At 36.8% G+C, this 14430-nt stretch overlaps 5 protein-coding genes across 5 annotated transcripts; 2 read left to right on the top strand and 3 right to left on the bottom strand.

Annotated features, from left to right (window-relative positions):
• Nucleotides 1–947: 947 nt before the first annotated feature.
• B0P05DRAFT_525174 (PRELI-like family-domain-containing protein) lies at nucleotides 948–1969 on the bottom strand. The gene is made up of 5 exons (XM_051576286.1): nucleotides 1862–1969; nucleotides 1742–1806; nucleotides 1584–1690; nucleotides 1274–1534; nucleotides 948–1221 (listed from the first exon to the last, which is right to left on the bottom strand). Exons 1-5 carry the CDS (start codon nucleotides 1894–1896, stop codon nucleotides 1150–1152), a joined length of 540 nt encoding a protein of 179 aa, XP_051438650.1. The 5' UTR covers nucleotides 1897–1969; the 3' UTR covers nucleotides 948–1149.
• A 175-nt stretch (nucleotides 1970–2144) lies between these two features.
• B0P05DRAFT_525170 (uncharacterized protein) lies at nucleotides 2145–3774 on the top strand. Its single transcript, XM_051576285.1, has 4 exons — nucleotides 2145–2369; nucleotides 2420–2449; nucleotides 2513–2580; nucleotides 2642–3774. Exons 1-4 carry the CDS (start codon nucleotides 2177–2179, stop codon nucleotides 3656–3658), a joined length of 1308 nt encoding a protein of 435 aa, XP_051438649.1. The 5' UTR covers nucleotides 2145–2176; the 3' UTR covers nucleotides 3659–3774.
• A 37-nt stretch (nucleotides 3775–3811) lies between these two features.
• Nucleotides 3812–5504, bottom strand: B0P05DRAFT_525161 (uncharacterized protein). Its single transcript, XM_051576284.1, has 5 exons — nucleotides 4924–5504; nucleotides 4693–4869; nucleotides 4066–4643; nucleotides 3955–4017; nucleotides 3812–3907 (listed from the first exon to the last, which is right to left on the bottom strand). Exons 1-5 carry the CDS (start codon nucleotides 5414–5416, stop codon nucleotides 3884–3886), a joined length of 1335 nt encoding a protein of 444 aa, XP_051438648.1. The 5' UTR covers nucleotides 5417–5504; the 3' UTR covers nucleotides 3812–3883.
• A 308-nt stretch (nucleotides 5505–5812) lies between these two features.
• B0P05DRAFT_525153 (Dos2-interacting transcription regulator of RNA-Pol-II-domain-containing protein) lies at nucleotides 5813–9593 on the top strand. Its single transcript, XM_051576283.1, has 14 exons — nucleotides 5813–5955; nucleotides 6006–6101; nucleotides 6155–6217; nucleotides 6264–6396; nucleotides 6438–6672; nucleotides 6753–6941; nucleotides 6987–7455; nucleotides 7507–7723; nucleotides 7768–7988; nucleotides 8044–8275; nucleotides 8317–8624; nucleotides 8669–8943; nucleotides 8988–9060; nucleotides 9108–9593. Exons 1-14 carry the CDS (start codon nucleotides 5862–5864, stop codon nucleotides 9548–9550), a joined length of 3048 nt encoding a protein of 1015 aa, XP_051438647.1. The 5' UTR covers nucleotides 5813–5861; the 3' UTR covers nucleotides 9551–9593.
• Nucleotides 9594–10346: 753 nt separating this feature from the next.
• On the bottom strand, nucleotides 10347–14428 carry B0P05DRAFT_634084 (uncharacterized protein). The gene is made up of 7 exons (XM_051583535.1): nucleotides 14308–14428; nucleotides 14119–14262; nucleotides 13854–14066; nucleotides 13436–13804; nucleotides 13282–13392; nucleotides 11876–12061; nucleotides 10347–11821 (listed from the first exon to the last, which is right to left on the bottom strand). Exons 1-7 carry the CDS (start codon nucleotides 14378–14380, stop codon nucleotides 10506–10508), a joined length of 2412 nt encoding a protein of 803 aa, XP_051438646.1. The 5' UTR covers nucleotides 14381–14428; the 3' UTR covers nucleotides 10347–10505.
• Between the last annotated feature and the right edge of the window lie 2 nt (nucleotides 14429–14430).

Below are 14430 nucleotides of genomic sequence, written 5' to 3'. Positions count from 1 at the left end.
GTCAATGAACACACAGTTGCTAGTGAAGTCCATATCTGTTTTCATCCATCTCTTCACCCACTGATAGCGCTTTTCGATTTTTTCAGGGCTGTTTCTCTCGAAAGCTTGGAAACGAGCCTGCTTGAGGGTAATCTTACACTTATCCTTGACAAACTTGTTGAAACCGCTTTTACTGATATCGAGTTTGCCAAATTTTTCTGTCAATACGTCAAGCATGTCGTCCAATGTAATGGAATTTATGTTCTCGTCTGCCCATTCGATCATGAAATCTCTGTGCTCATCAGTTAAAATGGGCGATCTGCCTACAGGTCTTCCACTGCCTGTAGCCCTTTGGATATACTCCTGAGGATCTTTGTTGTTCTTGGCTACCCAGCCTTGTGCTGTTCGAACATTAATGTTGAGGGCCAAGGCAGCAGCACGAACACTCATTCCTTTTCCTTCAAGAAAAAAGACTTTTCTTTTTCAGCATCCTTGTAGTGCTTCTATGCTTTTGTTCTCGCAGGTGTTTGCTTCAGCTCTGCAGGTAACTCAGCTTTCTTTTCGATCCCTTTCTCGGGAGGCTTTAAATCTGTGTATCTATCGTAGTCTGTTACGCTTTCGACTGGATACATCTCGTTGTCAATTTCCATTTCAAACTCTACAACTTCATTTCCTTCAATGTCATAGTGTTATTCATTTTCGTAAAACTACGCCATTTTTTTTCTGTTGAATATGCTATTTTTTTTTCAAATACTACGCTAAATTTTCTTTTTTTTCTGTGCGATTTATTTTTTTAAAAGTACATCTCCCTTTTTCTTGGAATTTCTAGGTCCGTTATTTGCACAGCATAAACTTGAAATTGTTGCAAACATCATCTGACAATCCTTAGGGAATGTAGTACATGCCGGCCTTAGACTACCCAATCATCTCGAATGAATTTCTCGTATGTTGTTCCCCGCACTCGGATACCGGATAAATTCCAAACCACTAAGCTTTTTATTATTATTATTTTTTGGATGTATACAGAAAGAAGAGGGGGGGGGGAATATAAAGTATTTACATTGATCATTGTTTTTTTGTTTTGCAAAGAAAAAAAAGTAGAGAAGAGTGGTCAACAATAAATAAATAGAATGCTTTTTTTTCTGAATATGCTGCTTTTCTTAAATGGAATCAAGATAATTGAGATCGATTGACTTGTTTTTCACGAATCATTTGCAAAATGTGTTGCATTCCTTTACGGGCCTAGAGAAAGAGAACAGGGTTAGGACAAACAATACTACAATGATGATTTTACCTTGGCCGCATTGGCAATAAAAGAACTTTGTCCAAAGCCTTCGATACGACCTGTCATGCCCCAGCCAAACTTGGATACAATACGAGCCTCAGTCTTGCATGAAGTCCATTCTGAATTTTGTTCGTGTTGTCTAAAAGTTTGGGTCTCGACAACTTGCATGATACGGACATGATTCAAGTTCTTTGTACGAGTAACCATAACTTTTGATTTAGGATCGACTTCTGATTCTTCAATAACAAAAGCTTCAGAGTTTTTCAAGAACTATATTTTGTTCATTAGAAAAAAAAATCAATGTGCGTATGATATTTACAGATTCAGGGAACCATTTAGGTGCTTTTCCTTTTTTCAGTACAAGTCTGGTTGTTTTCAATACACCATTGTGATCTACATAGCGATCCAATACATCCACAGCAAGAACTATGACAAAATGATTAAGAAAAAAAATTTTTTTTTAAACATTGCTCTTACCATGTGAAGCAAAAGGGTTGGGATATCGTAACCAAAAAGCAAAAGTTACATTTTGCCATTGATAACTATTTTACAAAAGATTGAATTAGATGTCATGTTGTAAATGACCATTGAACCTACTCATAATTAAATACGTGTTGATAGAATTTGACCATGATAAAAAAAAAACGAATGAGAAAAAAAAAAGAAAAAAAATCGATGACAAGAGAAAAAAAAAGCAACAAGGGTGAAACCAAGCCGAAAACAGAAAGACTTGGTTTGAATAGAGTTTGCTGTACAAATAAGAGTGCATTACTGTGACTGTCTAAATGTCTCTAGTAGTACCAATATTTGATTGGCTGTTTATCTGGTTCGGTCATTTATTTCCTCCTGTTTGAATTATTCAGCAAGACACAATTTTCTATCTCTTTCCTTTCTTTTATTTTTTTCTCAATTATGTCTATTGCTTCAGAAGCGCTTCAACTGACTTTTAATGATTCTGCTTTGGATCTATTAAATGCAGCTATTGCTAGTCACCATCAAGTGAATATTGAAGACAGTCCAGGACTGATTGACACTAGTTCCAAAATAATCAATTCAGAAGAAGATTCACCAAAATCATCACCTACAAAAAAGAAATCTTCAAATGGTAAAACTATTTAATTATTTACACTTCTTTTTCTAATGTATGTGTTCTAGCCTTACATGCTAAGAGAGAACTTGATAAAGGTAAAAAAAAAAAAAGAAGCCAATCGGGAAAAAGAGATTGTATATTTATTTGTTGATATATAGATGAACAAACCTCAACAGCTGCGCCCAAACGTGCGGGACGCAAACCATTGGACAAATCTGCTACAATTGTAAATATTATACATATATATATATATATATATATATTCTCATACGCTTTGTTTGGTCTAGGATGCTCAGCTGGACCCCAAGCAAAAGAGAAAAGCACAGAACCGTGCTGCTCAACGTGCTTTTAGGGACCGTAAAGAAAAACATGTTGCTGAATTACAAGCTCGTATTGAAGAACTAGAGGCCCTGAATGCAACAAAGGATGAGGATCTCGTCAAAGAAAATTCAAGATTAAAAGAACAATTAAAGAAACTTCAAGAAGAAAACTATGCACTCAAAGGAGCTCAATTTACGTTTGAGTTCCCTGTGACTGAGCATCAACACTCATCGTATCCTGTTACCAATGAACCCATTCAACCTTCCAACTTTTATCAGACAAGTAGCAGCAGCATGAGTAGTGGTAATAGTTACAGTGGAGAAGATGGCGCAAGCTCCTCAGCTGAGCAATCTCCATTGTCCAACACAAATACACATGAAGACGATTCTGCTGATACTAGCTTATTTACATCCACTCCATTACAGTTTGGATTGCAACCCGCTAACAACACACTTGATTTCTTGGCCGTATCTGATTCAACGTATGGTCTTGGCAATGGGTTTACCACAAGTCAAAACTTCCCTACAAGCAATGATAATAACTTGGGCTTCCCTACAGTGGATCTCTTCCATGGCAAAGATGACTTGTTTTCAAACTACCAAGTACCTTCTACCAGTAACTTGAATGATGACTTTTTATTTGCTGATGAAGACTTGACCAATCTATTTGGCTCTACAGACGATCTCTTTGGTGGTAACCAGTTCTCATTAAACGCACAATTTGGTCTGCCAGAGACACCAGCTATTCGTCGTAACAAGATCTCAGCTGAAAACAAGAAGCGCTTGATTGAAAAGATGAAGAGTGGACAAAAGGAAGGCAAACATGTGTATCAAATCCATCAAGAAATGGTACAAGAATGTCCTGATTTTGATCTAGATGCTTTATGTAATGATCTCAAGAAGAAGGCACAATGTAGTAAGAGTCAGTTTCTAGTTACAGACCGTGAAGTGGAAGCTTTTGTAAAATGTCTAGATCATGTTTAATTACCTATTTATATACACACACCAACCCATCCACACACACACATATATACGCACATACTCTCCTTCCCTCTTTTTCTTTTCTCTATTATTATTCTACATATATATCATTTCATTATCATAAGTACTTTGTTGTAAATCAAAATAAATCATGAACATCCTCATTATACTTGAACAAATAATCATATGTTTATTTATACTGAGAAATTTAAAAGAGAAAAAGAAAACTTAATAAATGACTCTTTTGTCAAGCTATAGATAAGAGTTAGTATTGAACAAAGCAATGATAATTTACTTGCCTTAATCACAATAGGTGGTTCATGCGTATTTGGTCTAGAAATTTCTGCTAATTCTCTTCCAGCCTAAACAAGATGGTGAGTCAATCAAAAACAGACAAACAAGATACTTACACTCCATGTTCCACCTTGAATCAATTGACTGAGAGAAAGAAGCTTTTTACTCAGTCTAAACGACTGTCGAACTCGCTCAGCAATCAGGTCTAGATAGGCTACAGTCAATGCACGCCATTCTGTGACCACTGGATCCGACATATCAAACATCGGAGCGACTTCAACTTTAGGCTGGTAAGGTAATAAAGAGTTGGCATGGTAATTCTTGATACCTCGTTCATAATCACTCGGTTTTAAAGTCAAGAAGCCAAAATCAATCAAGAAACCACCGTTACAATAATCAGGCAAAGGTGTGAGTAGATCTGTACCTTCAATCGTGGCACCCAAGAGTTTTTCCATGGGTTCAATAATAGAGAAGACAATCCATTGAGATAGTTTGTGGAAGGAAACCAAGTTGGTGTTTTCGTCGTTGGAAATAGCAGTACAGGGCCAAACATCGCCTAGACCAGGTGTGCCACCAATGTTTTCTTCAGATGCCCAAATTTCACCCATTTCTTGAACTACTGGCCAAAGCGTTTCAATGCTAATTAAGGGACCCTTTTTTGTCTTGATGGTTGTAGGATGACTCAGTAAATAATCTAATTTTATGAGTAAAATGATACACTCCCCTCTTTTTTTTTTTCTTACCCATTAAATTGCCTGGCCTTTGAATATCTTTACCAAAGTAGTCTTTACGGTTTTGCAGCACTTGACCAAGATGATTTAATACTTCATGACGTTCTCGAATACCAACAAACGAATTGGTTTCAGTGAATTGTAAGCCATTGGTAAGGGATTCAAGTGACATGTTCAACAACGCTTCAGCTATTAAAAAAAAGTAAGATAAATTATGCAAAAAAAAAAAAAGAGGTTACTTACAGTCAACTCGATGGGGTTGAGTAGGATCACTTGAGAAAAACCCCTTCATGAAGAGATCCAAGATAGCAATGGCAATACCATCCTTTCGCTTGAACACTCTACCTGTAGAGTTTTCAGCATAAGTCCAGGTCTGACAAGGCTTCATGTCCATCAGACAAGCGATGACCAGAATATCAATCAGTTTTCGTGTTTGCTCAAGAGCATTTTGACCAAGACTTGTCCAGGTTTGGATCAGATTACCGAGACGAGGTCTTCCACCAATATCAAAGTGGCGCCATCGACCATACACTGGGATATCTGAGGGTGTATCATAGTCTCTTTTGATGATTGAAATCACAAATTGTACCATTTCATCCAGTTTTGAGGGATCAATATCAAAGTGTTTTAAACGATTGCGTGTGGCTGCTTCTTGAACTTTGTAGCATCTTTCACGGACAGAGTTTAGACTCAATAAAAAGTCGTTGGGTGTTGAACCATGATGATATGGAGCCATGTTTATATTAGAATGAAGAAAGTGATTAATGTATTAATTATATATTAGTGAAATAGTATCTTTATGACAAAAATCATAAAGCAAGAAAGAAAGAGGCAAGTTTCTATTCTTCTTTCATGAGCTCTATTTTATGTTACTCAAGTAAGGAGTTATTTGACATTAAACAAGTTTTGTTGTGTGGCCAACCTTGACAAAAAGAGGAGGTTGTCATTTCATGTGACCGAGGCTCCACAAGCTTTAATTATAACAATAATAAAAATTAAGGGGGTGGGTTGAAATCAAGTTTGATGAACGTCTTTTCTCCCTAAAACGATGGTAAATCTTGAGTTACAACATGGCGGAGTTTTGCATCGATCTCGGGGGGGGGTTTTTTTTTTTTTTTTATCTCGCAGACAATAATGATAGTCCATCTTGTTTTTTTTGTTTTCCCTTATATTAAGCAACTATGAGTTTACTCGAAAAGGAAGTAACGAAATATATGATAACGGCGGATAATTCCTCGGCAGAAGCCATTGAAGCTGTTCGAAACCTTGTCACAAGTAAATAAAGATCAAGACTCTTTCACTTGATAACTGATCTTTTGTCTTAGTTGTCAACCAAGGATCTGTTCAAGACAAACTTTTGCAGCTTATTCAAACTATGGGTGAATACTTGACAAATGATGATGAATTTGTTCGTGCTAAAGGTTTGAGTGAACGCGTTGTATTCCTTTTTATTCATTCTTTGTTAAATCAATAGCCACAGGACTCTTGTCAAGCACATTGACAGATTGTAAACAAGAAGATATCAATGAATCAGCTGGTAATCCAAACTCATTGTCGATCCAAATAACTGAATGCCTCCTTAGCGTCTGTGCTTGTTGATTTCTACTGTGAAAGATTGACAGACAAGACTTGTGTTCAAAATTTATTAGATGGTCTTGTTGCTTTGACAGGTTACTCGAATTTCACGGATAAAAATGCAGTCTTTGTCTCAAAAAGGTAAAAGCTCTACAAAAATAGCTGTACTTAATAGCTTGTAGAATATTTCAACATGTACCAGTACAACAATTCCCTCAACATACTCGTAATTCTGCTTTCAAAGTGTTTCATCAATTGATTCAAAGACATGTCAATGCACTCAAGTCAATTAACAATGAATTTGTATATGGATTTACTCAAATCTTGGATGGTGAAAAAGATCCTCGAAACTTGATGTGTGCTTTTCAAATTATGAAGAATATTGTGTATCATTTTGACATTTCCAGTCATGTCGAGGTAAAAAAAAAAAAAAAAAAAAAAAAGAAGAAAAAAGAAAAAAGGAAGTAATGTGTATATGTGTCTAATAAGATTTCAAGGATATATTTGAGGTCACATTTTGTTATTTCCCCATTACATTCAAACCACCTCCAGATGATCCTTATGGCATTACTGCTGATGACCTGAAGGTCAGTCTTAGAGAATGTATTTCATCCACACCTTATTTTGCCAAGTTTGCTTTACCTTTGATCTTGGAGAAGTTGTCTTCAACATCTGGCAGTGCAAAGGTATACATAAAAACAACACAGCATATACTGATATCGTGACTATAGAAAGACTCGATGGAGACATTGGCTGCTTGTGCTCCTGTGTATGGTGCCTCTGCTATATTACCTCATATCACCGAGATCTTTAATTGCCTGAAACTAGAAGTATTTCATGCTATTGATGCTCCTCTAGAAGATGCTGCTGTTGAATCCATTCGTGCTGTTGTGAGTGCATTAAATTCGGGCTTGACAACATCCGAGGGTGATCCCACTGAAAAAGCACTAGAGCCCTTGATCGAAGAATGTGCTACTAACCTGAAGGATCCCGATATGAAAGACTCCAAACAAACAGGTCGTATCTTGAAGGCTGCTGCTTCAGCCTCTCCTCCTGCTTGTCATTATGTTGTGGATCATACTGCTCCTTTAGTGTTGAAGCAATACCGTGAAACAAGCGTGGCTACATTAAAGAAAGCAAATGTGGATATCATGATTGATTTATTAGAAGCTTGTAAATTCCTTACCTCAAACATCAAAGGTAATCTTTTTTATTGTTTATATGTGCAAATTTGACTAAAAGTCTATTTAGATTATGAGTCTCCTTTGTTGGAATACAAGGATCGATTTTTTGGTATCTTTGAGTCTTGTTTGATTGCTTCAAATGAATATAACTTGCTGCGTCTCTCTGGATTACGCGGTTTACAACTTATGATCCTTTCGGAAGGCTATTTAGAAGTAAACGAAGTGGGTCTTGCTATTCAATCTATCAATCAAATTTTGTTGAACGAACAAGACCAAGAACTTAGGCAAGTCAAAACTTTATGTCGATCCTAACTAACACTTTGAATAGATCTGCTGCCCTTGGGGCCCTTGAAGCTACCTGTCAAATTCATAGTAAATATATTATCGAGTTGACTTTGCCTGCTCTTATCCAACAGCTGCCTGATACAATGACGAATGAGAATTGTATTGATATACTTTATGCGTTCAAAGTACTGGCCCCTGTACCTGCTGTTTACCCACATGCTATGCCTCTTTTGACTGAAAAGTTTGACAAGGTGTGCGAAAATGGTAAATATATATATATAACAAAATTGTGTGTGCGAGGCTAAGTCTTACAAATTAGATCATACTCCTTCATATGCACTTGCCATGATTGATACAATGTTGCACATCTTTAAGACAAAAGCAGCTCAAAAACACACTGATTTGGCTGAAGGAGTAAATACGTTTGTACCTCATTTTGTGAAAAAAGCAGTAGAAGCATCGCTTGGTCAATCTTCCTTGATCTTGAGTCCCCACATCTTGGAAAAAGTGGCGCTTATTATCATCACCATTTTCTCAAAGGCCGATGCTAGGTAACAACGACACTTTTGTATAACATTTACTTACTTGGTAGTGCTCAAAAATCATTTGTCGACAAAATGTTTCGATTGTTTGTAAACGGTCAATTACCTGAAATCGGTGTGACCCAAACAACTCTTTTTAACCCACTTGATGGTACTTGTACGAGTAACGAACAAAAAGAGACATGTCGACTCTTTAGTGCTATTGTATGCTCGTTAAGAAGAGATGTCCAACTCCCTATTTCGAGCTTAGAAGATTATTTAAATGAGCTAGTAACACTTGCTCTAAGTGCTTCTAGACAGGTTCAAGTGACTTGTGCTTCTAGAATCATTGGATCTTGTGTGAACAAATGGAAAAATAGTAAGTGAGATGGTATGATTTGTTTTTTTGTTGACTTTATATAGATGCTGCCTTGACTGAATACGTCAAGTCTACTGCACTTGTATTGGAAGATGTCATCACACAAAAGACTGATAATAGTAAGCATGCTTTGGAGGTTTATTTGTGGATCACAAAAGCACTTGTTTTGTGCACACATCCCTTGGGTTACGAGCTTACGAACAAGTTGATTGAATGGTGTGGTGATAACACAGCCGGTCTACAGGCTCCTCAAGGATTCCATGTTGTTATTGGAGAAGATGAATTAGCACTGACTAAAACCACGTTTGCTATCACTACTGTAAGTGAAACCAAACCCAAATCACAATGCTCACCCTGCATCAGATTCTCTATAAGCAACGTTTCTTTAGCTTCTGTTTACCAAAATTATTAGAAGGATTCCGCTCAACTCAGGATGGTAAAGCTTCACTTTCATTTGAAAAGTCATCTAACTCTATGCTATAGATACTATCAAACCCAATTATTTGATTGCCCTTTCTCATGTGTTGAGAAATGTACCCAAACAAATCTTACTGAGCGAACTACCTCCTCTTGTACCCTTGTTGATTGAATCTCTTGCTTTAGAAGATGGTGAACTCAAAGTATCCACTTTAGATACATTTAGTTTAGCCGTAGAAGAAGCATCTGATGTAATTGCGCCTCAAATCAGAACCATCTTGCCTTCCTTATTGGCTCTTCTTGGTCCTGATTTACAAAACTCGATCCGTGTGCGTGTGGCAGCTCTGGCTTGTTTAGCCAAGTTCCCCATGTTTGTTGCTAAGGATGCACTTTTACCACACGTTCAGTTTGTCATTAGACAGCTCAAGACACCTTTAGATGACAAAAAGCGTGTAGTTAGAAAAGAAGCTGTTGACTGTAGATCAAAATGGTTCACTATTACTGCTTAAACAACTTGTAAAAATAAAACAATATCTAAACTTACATATTCGATACCTGGTCTAGCCAAACTAAAACTTTCTCTATTTTTGTGATTATGGACCAAGAACAAAAGGAGGTGGCATTTAAATATGTTAACCTTGACAAGACAGTATGCAAAGTATGCTTAAACTTCAAATGATTGATTTATTGTGCCTGGAGTTTAGTATGCATCTTCAATGCATTTTTACAACATCAGGCGAGTTTTTGTGTTGTTCCCAAAATTCAGAAATTCCTCCCGTTTTTTTTTGAGACACTTGTTATTGTGCGCATAAGGTTTGTGGTTAGAGTTTATTGCTTTAGATGCAGTCTCGCCTTGTTTTAGACCCCAAGGAGAATGAACATCTTGGTATATACTCTCTTCTAGGAGTAGAAAGTAACTCCTCTGTAGATCATGTCAATTAATATCTCCCTTTTCGTTTTTATCTATGATCAAGTGTGTATCTATAAAAAAAACCAGTATGTTGTTCCAATGATTAGGCAAAACCATTACTTTTTCAAAAAAGTAAGAAGATTATATTTTGTGTAGCCCAAGATGGTGAATTCAAGCATTGGAAATCATGTGAAGCCAATTCATTTTAATTAATTTGCACTTTCTCATGTACTAAACAATTCTCCCCTTTTTTATACAAGTGCCAAATTTAGTTGATTGCGCCTCTATCCCATTTTATTAATGATCTTAAACTGTCAAGAGTTTTCATCCCGTCTACCCTCCCCCCTTTTTTTTTCTTCAGTTAAATAATCCCAGATGATTAGATAAGATGTATTGAGAGATTGGAATAATTATTATTTATTGAGAAAAAAAAGATAGTATATTAAAGAGTGAAGAAAAAAAATAGAATTTTGTAATATTACATATATAAAGAGGTATTGAAGAATCCAGTCCTTCCCGTTCCAACGTTTTGCAACTAGATTGTGATTATCAGTTTAAGCTTCTTCAGCCTTGCCATCTTCAAGACGATCAGCTTGCTTCTTTTCGTTAAAGTCAAGTTCAGATTGCTTTACATCCTTGTAAGCAAGAATACGACCAGAGAAGACAATATCCATTTCTTCAAGAGAACGGCCCTTGGTTTCAGGATAGAACAAGAAGACACAAGTAGCCATGACCATACAACAACAACCAAAGAAGATATAAGTACCCCAAGTGATGGTAGTAAGCATGACAGGCACAAAGAGAGAGATGACAAAGTTCATAAGCCAGTTAGCAGCTGTGGTAATTGAAGTACCCTTGGCACGAATAGAGAGAGGGTAGATTTCGGCAGGGTAGACCCAACCACAAGGACCCCAAGAGTAGGCAAAACCAGCAACAAAGAAGTAAATCATGACAATACAAAAGTAAGAAGCGTGTTGGTTACCAGACATGTCAACTTCCATTTGACCGTTGGTTTCATTTTGGTAGACACGAGCAGTGGCGGCCATGACAATACCACAGAGTAACATGGCGGTACCCATCAAAATAGCACCGGAGATCAAGACAACACGACGACCGAGGCGATCAAGGAAGAGAATAGGAGGAATGGTGGCCAATACGTTAAGAACACCATTGACGCCAGAGGCGATCAAAGAAGCAGAACGACCGGGAACACCAGCTTGTTGGAAAATAGTAGGAGCGTAGTACATGATGGAGTTGATACCAGTAAATTGTTGGAAGATTTGAATAAGGACACCCAAAATGAGACGTCTGAGAATGTTACCCTTGAAGAGTTCGAGGTAGCTAGAGACAGATACAGTGCGTTCGTGTTCAACTTGGGCAACAATTTCTTCGTATTCAGCAACAACGTGAGGAGCTGTCTTGTCACCAGCAGAATGAAGACGAGCAAGGACGCCCAAAGCTTCTTCGTTACGACCCTTGTTGACCAACCAACGAGGAGAGAAAGGAAGGAAAATGGCACCGAAGAAGAGAACAGCAGCAGGAGCAATTTGGATACCAAGAGGAATTTGCCATGAGGCATTGGATTCCAAGTATTGAGTACCAGCACCGACCCAGAAAGCAACCATGATACCAATAGTAATCATCAATTGTTGAAGAGAAATAAGACGACCACGGATTTCCTTAGGAGCCAATTCAGACAAATAAAGAGGAACAGCCATAGAAAGGGAACCGACACCCAAACCAGCAACGAAACGGCCACCAATCATCATATCATAGTTGTGAGCACCGGTTTGGATACCAGCACCGAGAATGAACACACCAGAAGCGAGAATGATGGTGAACTTACGAGAGAGTCTTTCACACAATTGACCTATAAATTGTAAAGGTCAGACAAATGTTACTAATATACTTCGAGCTAACTTACCGGCGATGAGAGAACCAACAAAACAACCAGCTAAAAGTAAACCAGTGATAACAGAAGTTTGAATAGCAGTAAGGTATTCAACACCTCCTGTCATATTTCTGATAAAGAAAGGCATTGTCAAGACACCGGAGATGACACCAGTATCATAACCGAAACAAAAACCACCTATGGCTGCAAAAGCACAGACTATATAGAGTTGTAAAGAATAACTCATTTGATGATGAATTAAATTATAACAAGAATAATAGAAAAATAAAGAAAGAAATTGAGTATTTATACTTTATTGATTTATACTTTGTGTTACTTACCAAACTAAGCAAGAAGGAAGAGAAGGAAGGTGTGGATCCAAGGTACAATGGGAAAAAAATGAAAAAGTATGGAGAAATCGTGTAACCCGCCTTATACCATAACCAATCAAACTATATGAAGGTAGCTAAGAATTCCACTTGCTTTCTTTTTTCATAAAAATTCAACGACATTCACACACACATATACCATTTATTATGGTTTCTCTCTTTCTTCAATTTCCCAAGTTCTTGTTGCAGATACATAGATCGAGAATATATAGATAGAATTCATTGTAATGATAAGTTTCTTTTGTTTTTGTTTCTAGATTGGTTTCATTCTGTAGAGAAAAACAAGGTGATGTACTCTCTCTCTCTCTTTTTTTTTTTTTTTGTTAGCTGTTTGAAATAAAGCGGGATTTCATAGTGACAACAACAGGCTTTGTTTCTTGTCGTTCTGTAACTGCGATTCACTTTTTTTGGACAGATTTATGCTGATTTGTTCTAGTTTTAGAAAGTCTGTTTTTCTCGGGTGCCTTTTCATGAGAATATTTGGGAAGAAACGGTACCATAAAAAGTAAAAAAAAAAAAAGAGAGAGAGAAACACACACATACCCATACACACGCACACAAATGAAAAAAAAGGGATACCTAAATCAAGTAATTCGAGTTTCAAGGGTCCTTCTACAGCACTTAGTGAACATGAAATTCGAATCAAAAAGAAAAACACAAAAGAAAAAACGAAAAGAAAGCAATGGCTATTGAATTAAAGTTAACTTGAGCAGTGTGTGTCTCATGAAACCAAACTTTCTTCAAATCGTCGTCTTAAACTTGCCCCACATTTGACTGCTGGTTTTAAAATTGCGTGGGTAGTACATCATTACAAATGAAAAAAAACTCAGAAAGGACAAATAGCAAAGGACCCTTTTGAGAGGAGCGCGGTAAAAAAAAGAGAAAGAGGCATGATCATGTCATTCTTGAGAAAATTCTAAAGTCTTTATTTACCAACAATTTTTATCGATTTCCATCTTCCTATAGGACGGGAAGGACTTGCTGTAAAAGGAAGGGAGATTTCAGTAAAAATAAAAAATAAAAATAAGTACACATTGTTGTAGTACTTACAAAGGTTACGTTTACTGGGCGCTGTATTAGATCGTTTGAGGGTAGTGGTGATCATGGTATTTAAATCAGTAGATGATCTGGAGGGTGTATACATGGCGTTACTTTGATCATCTGTAATTTGATTAAAGAAGCAGTAAAGTTTAGTAAAACTTACATTGGTAACTAGAATATTGAAGTACATCATTTGCTGATATGCGTGGTATGGAAAACCTGTTTTGATTGATGATCAAGAATTCAAGTACTCTTTGTGATTCTTTGTATCCTTCTAAATTAAGACCATCACTTGGATCTGAAAAAATGACCTGTTCTCTATGAGTTTGTGGAAAATATAGAGCACCCATACTTACTGGTGCAAATGCTGTAGCAAGTGAACATAGATCCATTCGTGTCGTATCAGCATAAAGTGAAAATAAATAAAGCAAGTCAAGCAAATAGAGTAATAAGAATTGATGAACGATAGGTAATTTCTGAATTAAGGACTGAAATGCATTCACTTTGGCTTCTATAGTAGGAAATGAAGCATCTGGGTTTATATATTAGTATATGACAATATCATCTTTATTAACACTTACCTAAGGTTGTTTTAAACAGAGACTGATATTCTAGATTGATCACAGGCTCAGGAAGTTGATTTAAAAAACGACGCATCACATTGGACACGTCATGAACTGTGTAGCCATCCCAAGCAATGGTCAAGCCATAGTCATCATGATCAAACATGGTTTGTAACATTCCAACTCGCTTAGCATTGCCAGAGATACGAAAAATACCTTCTGTGGATAATGCTAGCATATCTATATTTTAGTACAAAGTGGTACAAAATAAATTCATTTAAACCTTTTGCTTTTAAGAACGCTCCACATCTCGCCACCACGATGGGGAGGATCCCGTTGCAAGTAGCACCCGTGGAGTCGGTATAAGTAATTCTTGCATGAGCATATCGAAGAGATTCAGTTAAAGCCACACCAAACACATTTTTATCTGTTATTCATGAGTGATTCTGTCTATGAGAGTGTGTGGTTGTACCTATGTCTATCATGTCTTGTTGACTGGTGACTTTTTTCCACCATAAAAGTGCTTTTTGTGGATCCATCGACATGGTGTTGAAAATAAATAAATAATAATAATGATAATAAAAAAAAAAAAAAA

This window comes from Gilbertella persicaria, assembly GCF_025201335.1.
Source record: "Gilbertella persicaria strain CBS 190.32 chromosome Unknown B0P05scaffold_4, whole genome shotgun sequence".
In the NCBI taxonomy this organism is placed as follows: Eukaryota; Fungi; Mucoromycota; class Mucoromycetes; order Mucorales; family Choanephoraceae; genus Gilbertella; species Gilbertella persicaria.
This window is presented reverse-complemented; position numbering and strand designations above follow the sequence as displayed.